The sequence below is a fragment of the Grampus griseus genome (assembly GCF_964374135.1).
Source record: "Grampus griseus genome assembly, chromosome: X".
Classification (NCBI taxonomy): Eukaryota; Metazoa; Chordata; class Mammalia; order Artiodactyla; family Delphinidae; genus Grampus; species Grampus griseus.
The window spans coordinates 114,879,541-114,893,234 of NC_138999.1; the positions used below are offsets into that span (position 1 = coordinate 114,879,541).

Genomic DNA, 13,694 nt, shown 5'->3' on the forward strand with positions numbered 1-13,694 from the left:
GCGGCGGCGGCGAGGAGCGCTCGGGCGGACTACTCTGCTTTCCCGCGCGGCGCCGCCTCCTGCCGCGCCTCCGCCTTCTTCTCGGCCCCGCCACCGGCTTCCTCCTCCTCAGACTGCCCTCAGCCCGCGCACCAGCCGGCTCCGTTATGGCGACCCGCAGCCCCAGCGTCGTGGTGAGCAGCCTGGCCCGCCAGGCCCGTGGCGGCGGCGGCGGCCGTTCCCTGAGACGCGGGGCCGCAGTGCGGGCTCGGGTCGGCGTGGCCCGGGGCCGGGGGGCGGGGGCGGCCGCAGCCTCCTGGTTCGGCCGCGCGTCACACCCGGGCGGTTGGGGGGATGGAACGGTGAGGTGGGGGTGGCCGCCTCAGGAGAGCCCCGGGAAGGAGGGCTGCGTGTGGGAGGAGAGGGTGGAAATGGCGTTTTGGTTGACATGTGCCGCTTGCGAGCGTGCTATGGGGAGGGGCCGTGGGCCAGTTCGGGAATGATCTGGCGGGGTGAGGGTGGGAGCTTTCTTAGGAGGGGCTCTTCCCTGTCGATTTGCGGTGTGTGGGTGAGGTCCTCGGGGCAGCTCCATGAGAGGGACCAGGAGCACGGAAACGACCACATGGGAGGCATGCGGGGACTGGTATTTTAATCTAGTTTTGCAGACATTGTAATGATTATTTGTGGGAATGCGCATTGCCTCATTGCATCCTCACGGCAGCCTTGGCAGCGGTAACCATGCCTACCTTTTTACACACGTAGAAAGTAGTTAGCCGATATTAGGTAGCTTTCCCACGGCCCAGAGGTAGCCAGGCCTCGTAATCAGATCTGCTTGAATCCGGATCCTATGCTCTTTGATGCTGCAGGGGACAAAAAATGCGAATCTGGTCCTTACCTTCAAGGGCATTGGCACCGTAATCCGTCTTTGGTATCCTGTCTCCAGCCTCATTGGTTCTTTTCCTTGTTTCTCGAACAAGCCCAGCTGCTCCCTCCCCTTACCCTCCCGTTTTGATCACGCTTGCTAAAATAGCCAACCCTCTCTCAATAGTTAAATGCCTTAGCCTGCATTATTACTATTATTATTATTATTTTAGCAGTTACCTTATTACCTGTTGATTGTCTCTCCCACAAAAACATAAACTTTATAAGGGCAGGAAGCACCGCTGTAACCCCAGCGCGTAGTACAGTGCCTGGCATGCAAGAAATTCTCAGTGATGGTCTGTTGGATGAATACATTAAATAATTAACCACTTGAGCCCTAAAAAGGGAAGGGTTCTAGTTCATATTAGGCATTGTGACTTAAGGTAAAGAGTAGTGCTCTTAATGGAGTCTGGCCTGGGATCCTGCTTGCGTGGGTTATTTACTAGCAGTGTAGCCTTGGGTAACTAGCTTTCTGGATTTAAGTGTCTTATGTATAACTGAGGTGCTAACTACCTCATGGTGTTATTGAAAGGATAGCCGGTCTTTGTGAATGAACAACCTTTGCGTGGTTCCTGACTGGGAATAGTAATAATATCTATCGATGTGTTTACCTACATAGTCCTGTTTAGTCCTCAAAACAACCCTCTAACAAAAGTATGATTATCGTTTTACAGATGAGGAATCCTTGAAGCCTCAGTGAGAGGTTAAGTAACTTAACCTCTTAACGTAACATACCCAGTGTCGCACAGTTATTAAGAGGAGCTCAGACTCAAACCTAGGTCTCTCTCAAGGAGGGCCCATACACTTAAATGTTATGCTAATAGTAGGTACTCAACTGTTTTTATTCAGTTGCTGAGGAAGTTAGATGCTTTTAAGCTTTGGGGTCCAATGGCTGCACCAGCATATAGTGAATTATTTTTGCTAGAACTGGCTGTTAGTTTTGTTTGAGCATCAAGATATTGATTGTGTTTTCGGTTTGCAAATTCCTGTTCCTTTTTTAATTTCCTTCCCAGAAATTGTCTTCATGTTAGCAGTGACGGACACTTAAATAGTGCTCACTGTATGCTGGTTACTAAGCCCTTTACACATATTAACTGGTTTGATATTTATTTAAAAAATTTATGTGGCTCAGAGAGGTTAAGTAACTTTCCCAAGATTACCCAGCAATACTAGGATTTGAATCTAAGCTATCTGGCCCCAGAGTCTGCTCTTAACCTCTCCACTTTTAGGTTCATAGTGACAGTAGTAGATATTTATTTAGTACTTATTATGCTTTAGGCATTGAAGTAAATATTTTGCAACATTATCTAATATAACTGCCCTAAAGATACATAATAGGAGGGAGAGAGATAAACACTAGGATGACCTTGGAGGCACAGATTGGTGAACTATTGATAACTTGCCCAGTATCACTTAGATGAAATTGACCTGCAGATCTGCCTGATATGACCCATGCTACTTGTAACTATCTCTCTAAACTTCCAGGGTAAACTTGGACACACTTGAACAAAGAACAAGCTTCTGAATGTTTGCAAGTTATTGTGAAACATCAGATACACATTATGTGGATAAAATATCTTCTAAATTTCAGGATGGTAGTGCTACAAATGTAACCCTTATTAACTGGACTTAAATCTTACCCGGCTAATAATTTTCACAGAATTGATAAAATAGTGCATTTTTTTGGTCCACAACCCTATCATTGTTATCAGGGTTTAGACTGACAATGTAGACCAAAATTATTCTTGGTGACCACCAAAAAATGGAGCAGTTGAGTTTGGGGGTTTCATTCTACAAATTGATTAACGTGACATGCATACTGTAGATTCATCTTAATTGTTTTCTGTCCATTTTTTGTATCTAGGTGTCACAGAAAGTCCATAGGCAGGAGGTAGGAAAAAGACAAAAGGACCAACCAGATCAGCAGAGAAGAGGGGTCTTGAAGTTCTCTTTTAGATTTCTGTAGTTCACGAGGCAGTAACTGGGCCATGTCATTCTTTTCCCCTGTGAAGAGATGATAAAGATGTGCTAGTGTGCTCTTCTTCCTATCTGTAATTGTATATTGTGTGCATTGATAAGATTTATATGCTATAAAAGTGTCAACCACCATCGTTAATATTGAGACTGGATTGTTATTTTCCACCAGTGGCTACCAAATTACTAACAAACATTTAGAATAACTTGCTACTAATAAGAATTCAAACAAACACTTCAGATTGCTATGAAACTACTATCTTCAGCACTGTGCTTCTGATAATTGATAGGCATTTATGTTTTGCCCAGAATTAACATGCCTGTTATTCCACTGTGCACACTGGAAAGGAAAGATGATAGTATTAGATAGTAGTTATGGGCCCGCTTACGTAGAAGCAGGTAATAATTTATCCCTGAGTTGAATAGAATGCTGATTTTAATTCTTGTAACCCTTAGATTCTTGTAAACCTTTTAATTCTTTTCACATTTAGGGATAAATGCATCAGTAGTTCATAATTTTGGTCTTATGATATCCTGAGTTATTACAAATTATCCCAAGGGGATGACACATCTGCTTTGGGTTTTTCTGAGAATTTTAAAGTGTCTGAATATAAAAGGTAAAAATATGCCACCTAGCCATTTCTGCCTATTCTAGAAGCTTGGAATTATTGTTGGTTACTAGGAATAAAATAAAATGTATTTTATCTATTACTGTACATCTTTTAATTCATATTTTTAAAGACTCGCTTCCTCACTTCCATTTAGTCTTGTTTGGACCCAGGAACATTGTCATTTTTTGACCACAAACAGGCTTAAGCAATCCTGCTCACAGATGATGAATTGATGTTGCATGTGTTGTCTTAGCTCGAGTTAATTTCCATGCTTACTGTAATTTTAGATAGTATATCTCTGTAATTAGACATGTGTAAACCACAAAATTTTTCATGTATGGAAACCATTATTATCGATGTGACACATAATTATTAAGAATTTGTGGCTTCAGTTTTACTGAAAAATAAAATTATTTTGGTAATTTATGATAGCAAATAGACAAAAGATAGTAATGTTACATTTTCAATAATCTTTCATATTAATAAAAGTGCCTTGTAGATTTTACCATTAACAAGTATATTACAGATAGGTTAGAATTTGAGAGCTATGTTTTAAAGCTCTGAGGAGATGCAGTCAGATTTCTGAACTGTCTGGGTAAATGGTAAGTAACTGAGAGCTATTAATAACCTATCCTTTGGCCATTTCTGGCTGAACTGGAAATCAGAGTAGGAAAGGTGGATCTGCAGAGAAACCACATTTCATTTGTTTACCACTTCCAGCCCCTCCAGGGCTCTCCCCCAAATATTTTGGGGTTGGGCCCTCCCCAAAGCCATCCAGGACCTTCTTTGCGATCTTTAGCCATTTTATGTTAAGTTCATATGTTGAAGCTCTAACCCCCAATGTGATGGTATTTGGAGATGGGGCCTTTGGAAGGTAATTAGGATTAGGTACGGTCATGAGGGTGGGGCCCTGGTCTTTTAAGAAAGACACCGGAGAGTTTCCAGCCCCAGCGCTCAGCACACAGATAGCTAGGAGAAGATGGCTGCCTACAAGCCAAGAGAAGCGATGTCAGAATGAAACCTACTTTGCTGGCCCCTTGGTCTTGGACTTCCCAGCCTAAAGAACTGTGGGGAATAAATTACTGTTGTTTAAGCCACCCGGTCTACAGTGTTTTGTTGTGGCAGACTAATGCAGTTCTTTTAGAAGGTGTTGGTAATAACCACGTGCTTAGACATGCAACACCAAGTCACAAATAATAAAACAGATGTGATTTATACTCATATACAAAGTTGGGCATTGCTATTGCCTAGTTGATTTAGAAGGCTGTGCTAATTCAGTATCAGAGACATACCAGTCTAATTTACTCAGTTTATATCCTAGGCAACAGAATATATTGACTACTTTAAGCTTGATATTGCTTTAGGAGGGAGTCATTGGTGCTGGCTGACCTTGGGTTCCATGTTTATCTTTAGTGTGTATAACCGCTTTTGATAATCACACGTTTGTGGGCTTCTGAAGTTAGATTTGGTACAGATTATAAGCTTTAATGTGCTGTATAGTTAGTTATATGTGTATATGTCTTTTCCATTAGATTATATGCTCTTTGAAGGCTCTAAATTTATAATCATCTTTGTATCCCCCTACAAAATCTATTGCATAGTACCTTAATCAAGGTGGGTGCTGGATGCATTTTTATATAATTAAACATATTGCAATCCCTTCCTATCAGAGTACCCACTGGATTGTTAACTAATCCATGTTAGATGGGGTTAATTAATACCAGATATTAACCAATATCAGATGGAACAAATAAGGGCTGATAAGATTAAAGGCCACCAAGTATATTTCTCTCTAGCTCTTCTAGAGATTGAGATTATTAGCCCTGTTTAATATGAAGCTTTGGTGCTTGGGATGATTAAAACAAATTCCTGTCTATTGAATTATATCTTCTGTTATTTCTTATTGTCAGTGGTCTAGGTGCAAGCAAGGCTTCTGAGAGTTTGAGTACCCTCCTAAACTCCCATAATACTTTTTCTGTATTTTTAAAATAGTTTCACACTGTCTTATGGTTTTTCATGTATATGTCATATCTTCTACTACACTGTAAGCTCTTTGAGGGTAGTTGTGTCAAATTTATCTAATCCTCTCTAGTATGTACAACATAGTAGGTACTCAATAAATATTTGAGTGAGTGTTGGTGATAAGAATTACAGGTCCTGAATAAGGTCCTCACCATTTAAAAATTACTATTCTAATACATATTTGAACATTAAATATGAATTTTTAAAACTTGGATTTTTCATTAATGTAAAATTGAGAAAAAGTGATGTTGGTGCCTTGTTATCATTTAAATAAATTGCTTCCTGTTTAACTTTATTTGAAACATACACAGGTACACATATTAGTATAATGAACCCTCATGTAGTCCTTGCCCAGTTCTGACAATTATCTACGCATGGCCAAATCATATGTTTCTTAAATTAGGACCCCCATAAATACACCCCATGTATTTATAGTGAATTATAACAAAGTTGTGAACTTATGCCTAAAGTACCTCAAGCGATACAGGTTTTATGAATTCTTATTTTTGCCTTTTGGGAAGAGTTATATTGACATGTTTTTTTAATCTTGAAATAACATATCAACCCTTTTACACTGAATGTGATATGTAAATCTAATAGTATTGATTGAAAATAAAACCTTTTGAATTGGAAAAAAGAATTTTTTTAATTAAAAAACATTTTTTTTGCCACGCTACACAGCTTGTGGAATCTTAGTTCCCCAACCGGGGCCCTCAGCAGTGAAAGCGCAGAGTCCTAACCACTGGACCGCCAGGGAAGTCCCTGAATTGGAAATTAATTTGGCGTGTTGACAGAGAGAGAATTCCTATTTGGGGGGGGTACATCTGTGCTGGTCTGTCTGTGTTAAACTGCATGTTTGGGATGAACTCTGGGCAGAATTCACATTGGCTTTGATTGAGACAAACAAGACTCTTGAAGTTCTTAGGCTGCCTGCAAAACCCATAGCCAGGCACTGAGCCATTTTCACAGAACCAGTAGGCTTTATAAGTGTTGCATGTTTCAAAGAGTCCTGGGTGGGTCCTGGTTTATGCTTATGGCAGAAGCAGTGAGTAACTGGGAGGAAGGGGTGAGTAAGTCTCAGGGAAGCCATTTTGGTGCTCCGGATCTTGACTTTAAAAGCACTATGAAATGGTACGTTTTCATTCTTGTCAGGTAATAGCAGATCTATTCTGATGAGCCTGATATCAATGTTTGTCCTCTTGTAGCATCTAGCAAGGTCTAGCTCTTCTTTTCCCAGAACTTTTAACTAAATTTCAGTTTATAAAATTTAGAAAAGTAATGCTTGCTTGTTATGAAGCATTATAAAAGTAATGCTTGCTTGAAATACTCTTGTAGATGACACAAATGTCCTAGTCCCATTCTTTTTTTTTAACATCTTTATTGGAGTATAATTGCTTTACAGTAGTGTGTTAGTTTCTGCTTTATAACAAAGTGAATCAGCTATACGTATACATATATCCCCATATCTCCTCCCTCTTGCGCCTCCCTCCCACCCCCCCATCCCACCCCTCTAGGTGGTCGCAAAGTACCGAGCTGATCTCCCTGTGCTATGCGGCTGCTTCCCACTAGCTATCTATTTTACATTTGGTAGTGTAGATATGTCCATGCCACTCTCTCACTTCGTCCCAGCTTACCCTTCCCCCACCCGTGTCCTCAAGTCCATTCTCTACATTTGTGTCTTTATTCCTGTCCTGCCCTTAGGTTCAGAACCATTTTTTTTTTTAGATTCCATATATATGTGTTAGTATACGGTATTTGTCTTTCTCTTTCTGACTTACTTTACTCTGTATGACAGTCTCTAGGTCCATCCACCTCACTACAAATAACTCAATTTCATTTCTTTTATGGCTGAGTAATATTCCATTGTATATATGTGCCACATCTTCTTTATCCATTCATCTGTGGATGCACACTTAAGTTGCTTCCATGTCCTGGCTATTGTAAATAGAGCTGCAGTGAACATTGTGGTACATGACTCTTTTTGAATTATGGTTTTCTCAGGGTATATGCCCAGTAGTGGGATTGCTGGGTTGTATGATAGCTCTATTTTAGTTTTTTAAGGAACCTCCATACTCCCATTCTTTTTATAGTAAATGTCTTCTGAAATAAGCCTGATGACAATGTTTAGCAGATACATTAGTACTTCACCTTAGAGGACCTGGCATAATCTTTTGCCCCTCAAAATAGGATTTTTTTCCTGCATATGAAAGTAATACATGTTTTTAAAAAAACAAATCAATATTGACTTCACACCTCGTGCCGAGCGAGTGCCTGTGCACTATGTGCTGCTGGAGCTTACCTGTGGGCATGTCCCAGTCCACCTGCCTGAGTCACTGCCAGGCTCCTGGCCACGTGCTGCAAGCAGAAGCGGTGCACAGCTACTACCAGTCTGACATGACGGTACTTGAAATTCCACCGAAGTCTGGAAAACTCAGAGCTCTTGGGACTGAAAGAGAGATGATGTGAACCTCAGATTTCTTAGAATATAATTATCAATTCTGTGAATAATAAATGTATCTTAAGTATATATTTTAGAAATTTATTGAAAACCAAGCTACTTGTCCTTAAGCACCTAATACAGTGCTGACTGAAGGAGGAGGTACTCAATAGATATTAACTGATGCAGTGAGATTTAATTATGGTTTGACCAGTATTTCTTGCAAACTGCCAGAGTTCATGTCATCAGCTTCTTGAATGTGATTTGGAAGATACTTAGTCTTGAATGTCATGTGAGACAGTATTATAATTGTGGTTTGTGTCTTTGAATAAGCTTTAAATATAATGCTGAGTGGGAATTATAAATCAACTATAATTTTTTTAAAAAGTGAAATTGGCAGTGGGGAAAAAAAAAGAAGTCAAAGTGTAGAAAGTGGCAGGTCCCCACTTCTTACAGTTGACTATTGTTTGGTATATTCTTCCATACCCACCCTTTCTTTCTTCCTCTCTCCCTCTCTCTCCTCTTTTTTTAACTTTTTGTATTAAAATTTTTTTGTTTGTAGATTTGGTTTTAATATATCATAAAATTTCCCCATACTTTTCACATATGTATATAAAAACACATACTACCACAAATAATTTATAAGAAAGACTTGATATTTTTAAAAAGCAATATGTACTCACTGAAGAAAATTTGGGATATATAGTATAAAGAGTTAAATAAAATCGCTGTAACTCCCCTCCGCAAGACAAAAGTTTTTTATGATTTTGTTACATTTTTCTGTGTTTACAGGCCCATTATATAATTATAAAACTGTAATCATAGTACATTTTACCACCACAGGTACCTCATCATCAGTGTTATTAAACATTTTGCATTATAAGGACTGGACATATCAAGACGACCAATATGTGGTCCTACTCAAACAATCTTAGAGTATCTATTATGAAGGCACCTCATGAGTTGATTATAACAATCTCAGACTTCTAGAAGTTTGGATTTTTAAGGAATCACTTAGCTTTTTTGGTGATTTTTTTTTCCTACTGTGAGATGAGAGAGACTCTTTGGGTTTGAGGTGGGGAACAGCAGTTTTTCTTGCTCACTGTAATATTTTAACTTGCTAGACTATACTGTATTAAGCATTTTTTACTAAATTTTCAAACATTTGCAAAAGTCGGGAGAATAATATAATGGATCCCCATATACTCATCACGCGTTTATAATATTGTCACGATTTTGCCACATTTGTCTTAGCTCTTTAAAGTTTTTCTTTTACTCTGCTGAACTAAAGAAAATTTCATGTCATTTTACTTCTGTAATCTTAACTATTCATCTCTAAAACATGTGGTTGATTTCTTATATAACTGTAATTCATTATCATACCTACGAAATTACAGAAAGTTCTTGATATCATACCTAAATTTCTGTGATAGGCTAAGGGTTCTAAACGTCTAAATCCAATCAAGTGTTTGTATCATGAAATGCTCTCACTGAAAACAGCCATATTTCTCTTTCAGATTAGTGATGATGAACCAGGTTATGACCTAGATTTATTTTGTATACCTAATCATTATGCTGAGGATTTGGAAAAGGTGTTTATTCCTCATGGACTAATTATGGACAGGTTAGTACGATCTTAAATTGAAATTTTGTTTTTTTCTTATATTAATTTCAAGTGTCAGCAACTGTTTTAAGTAGTTGATGTTTGAACATGAACTAGACCAGCTTGTCACATAATAGATGCTTTCTGTTTTAAAAGCCCTCTTGACAAAAAAGGGAGGAAGGGAGAGCTTACTAATTACCCAGTATAAGTCATGGTATACTGGGAATCTGTAGGGAGTAGAATAAAGTAAATATTGAAGGGAGATTGGAAGAATGAACTCTAGGCACAAAGTCTGATTTCTCAACCCTGAACAGGGTAATGGACTGGGGCTGAATCACGGGAAGACAAGGTCAGATTTTGATGATTATGCACGTCTAGCTTGAAAATTTCCTGTTAAATGAATTGCAGTGAAAAACTTTACTTGTTATTTAAATGCTTGCCTTGTGTGTCTGGCTGTTGTTTTTTATTTTAAAATTATAATATCAATATTATAACTCTATTCTAATATAGCTATATTCTAGAATTCTAAAATATTCTAACTATAGAGGCTGAAACAAGAAGAGTGAAGTTCTCTCAGCCTGCTGTACACATTTCCTCCCTATACATTGGCCATGTACATATACTATATATTTTAACACATGGGTATTACTATCATATAGGTCTAAAATTTATTGGGCATTTTTTCATATTAATACATCCAGAACTATCTCATATATTTTAAAGGTTGCATGGCATTCCATTTTCTGGCTGTACCATAATTGATATAACCAGTTCCTTATTGATTAGGTGCAAGATGTCTCCATTATTTTGCTTTTGCAGATCATACTAGAAGGGAACATCGTTTTATAGATGTTTGGGCAGTTGCTCAAATTTATCCACGGGGAAATTTTGTGACAAGGGGAAGGTGTTTATTGAATGTTTTGATACTGCCAAATTATCCTCCAAAAAGTTTATATTAATTTATACTCCCAATGGTATATGAGAGTGCTCTTTCCTTACAATCTCTTCTAATATTGTATTATTGGAATTTGCTGGTTTGATAGGTGAAAATTGTATCTTATTTTAATTTGCGTTTTTAAAATTTATGATAGATGTAACAGTACACTTGGATTTGGAAGGTTTTTGAAATTTTTATCTTCACTTTATGAGCAAGGATATTATACTTCATGGGGGCAAAGGATGTGTTTTGTTGAAGTTTAATCTTTTTTTTTTTTTTTTTTTTTTAATGCTTGGCTGAGCCTCGCAGCTTTCGGGATCTGAGTTTCCCAGACCAGGGATCGCACCTAGGGCCACGGCACTGAAAGTGCCGAGTCCTAACGACTGGACTGCCAGGGAATTCGAAGTTTAATCTTTAAGGGATGTTTGTTGTAAAGTTTAAATGTTCCTTTTATAATATAATTTAATTTCTATTAAATTCTTGATTTTATTTCTGTAGGACTGAACGGCTGGCTCGAGATGTGATGAAGGAGATGGGAGGCCATCACATCGTGGCCCTCTGTGTGCTCAAGGGGGGCTATAAATTCTTTGCTGACCTGCTGGATTACATCAAAGCACTGAACAGAAATAGTGATAGATCTATACCTATGACTGTAGATTTTATCAGACTGAAGAGCTACTGTGTAAGTATATTTAATGCATGTTTAAAATAAACGTGGCATTTTTATTATATGTATCCTATATGTATGAGTTTAGCTGGTTATATATAAATTCCATTAGCTTATAACTTATACAACTAAAGAACCAAAATTGATCTACATAATAGATAAAAACAAAACCATATGAATTCAAATTAACATTAATTTGATGTGAAGGACTATGTTTTGCTGAAATAAAAACAAAACAAAACAAAAAAACCCATGGCAACTGTAGGTTTTCCTGTATGTTTTTGAAGCTCTGCAAACTATACTTACATGTTCATTTTACTTGGTTAGAGTGAGATTTTCTAATATATTCCCTAGTACTGTATATCCAAGTAAATATTGTCTTTTTCAAACTAGTCGCCTATACTTATTTTAAAGGTTCTTTGGTTTACTTTTGTTTTGTTTTGTTTTGGATTTTGAAAAACCCGTTTTCGGAATTGCTCTTGGGACTTGGGGGATATACTCTTTTGACTGTACTTACTGGTGGCAGATGTCCTCTCTGGAGCTAGATTGACTTGAGGGGGAGTCGTATTTGGAGTTAGGTGTGAGTAATAAGGTGGGTCAACAGTTGTCTCTTAGAAAGTGCGTATGGAGCGAGAGCATTAGCACATTGAAAAGACCACTTTTGAGTCACAGTCGCTTTGTCTGTGTCACACAATCTCAAATGCTTCAGAATATTGACACTTTGTGGTGAATCAAAATCCAAGTCATCTTTACTCGTGAATTTCATCATCCACAATTTCTTTGATCGTGTGAATGTTTGATTTTTATTACTTCATACTGTTGCTTTTTTTCTGGTTGTATGTTGTCATTGTAGTTCCTGAGAGTTACTCCTTTCCTTAAAAATAGGATTTTTCCTAGCTTCTTCAAGGATTAGAATAAATGTCTGATCTTTGCTCTTTCATGAATCAGTATTGTAGTGCATCTTTGTAGAAACTTGGCTTATGTTTACATTTTCATTGAGCATAAGACCACTTATCTACATTTAACTTTCAGCCTCCATTCTCTTCGTTAATCATCTATTTGACCCAAGTCTTTGACCTTTTCTCCATTTTCATCAGTCCTGTGGGTGATTGGACAGCCATTTAAGCATTATCATAGACATTTTCCCTATCCTGTTAAAACCCTTTGTGCTCATATATCATGACATTACTTCATACTCATAAGCTCCTTTTAACGTGTCAGAGTCTCACTTGAACTAAAGACTTGCTTAAATACAAAATTTGGATTTTTACTCAACAGAAGTTATTTATTTTGCTGATTTACACTAAGATTTAATTCTAGGCAGTATAGCTGCCCAGGCTTTAATATGTTGTTGCTTAGAGGCAAAACATGGGCTTACAGTCCAGGGCTTGATTTCTCTGTTTGGTCTTCTTAAGCACCGCCCCCCCGCCCCCCACATGTGCACATAAAAATCAATTTTGTTACTTTATGACTTATACTTCATTGCTCTGGGGACTTGTGCAGAATGTTCTTTCTTTGAAAAGAAAGCTCATTAAAAAACTGAGAGGAGTTTAATATTTTTAAGAGTATTTTATAGTTATAGAGCAATTTTGAAGCGGTAGAAACACTTTGACATTTTAATTCCATTTTCTACTTTTAGTTTTTTTCCTGTTTGTTGTTTTTTATTTTTATTTTTTTGTTTGTTTGTTTTTGGCCACGCTGCGTGGCATGCAGGATCTTAGTTCCCCAACCAGGGATCGAACCTGTGCCCCCTGCAGTGGAAGCTTGGAGTCTTAATCAGTGGACCACCAGGGAAGTCCTAGTTTTTTTCCTATTAGTTTCAGATGTTAGAGGATTGTTAAGCTGAACTCCTCAACTGATAAAAAGCGTTGGAACATTCAACATGATTAAAGCAAACATTTAGGTAAATTTTCACATAGAGAAAAAAATATCTGTTCTGTTTTATGTGAAATTCTGTGTAGATTTACTACTAAACAATAGAAATTAGGGAAACCATATACTTTCTGTTGATTTGAAGTAACATTTCTACCCTATTTAATAATTCATCAGCTTGTTGTGGAAGATATTCACATGTGCCTATAAAAAAACAGGCAATTTAATTTGATATAATCATAAAATGGGAATTTAAAATTGCAGCATCAGTAACATTGATGTTAATGCAGTTTTACATGTTGATCTTGACCAGTTTGAAACAGTGAATTAAACATTAACTGTTCTGTACTTATCCTAAAGAAATGCTCCATGAACTATTAAATGTTCCCAGAATATATAAAGAGCCATAATAATATTAACACACCCCATCTAGTTTTTCTTCAGAATGAAAATTGTATTTTTCCGATTAAAAAATACATGTTTATTATAAAGAACATACAACCATGGAAAGTTATAAAGGAATTAAGTCACCCTAAATTCCACTACCACTTTTATTTCTAATATTTTGAAGAATTTTCTCTCTGTGTATATACACTCACATTATAGTTTACATACTTAGAGTAGCTAGGCAGAATTTTATTTGCTTAGTGCCTAGTTGACAGATTGCCTGG

The 13,694-nt window shown here is 37.6% G+C and overlaps 1 protein-coding gene across 1 annotated transcript in view; it reads left to right on the forward strand.

Moving 5' to 3' along the window:
* The window catches only part of HPRT1 (hypoxanthine phosphoribosyltransferase 1), a 32,094-nt gene continuing 18,400 nt past the window's right edge, over positions 1-13,694 (forward strand). Inside the window, exons 1-3 of the mRNA XM_082681659.1 lie at positions 1-173; positions 9,462-9,568; positions 10,983-11,166. Of these exons, the coding sequence (XP_082537785.1) occupies positions 147-173; positions 9,462-9,568; positions 10,983-11,166 (318 nt within the window). The 5' untranslated portion in view covers positions 1-146. The remainder of the gene's footprint in view (positions 174-9,461; positions 9,569-10,982; positions 11,167-13,694) is intronic.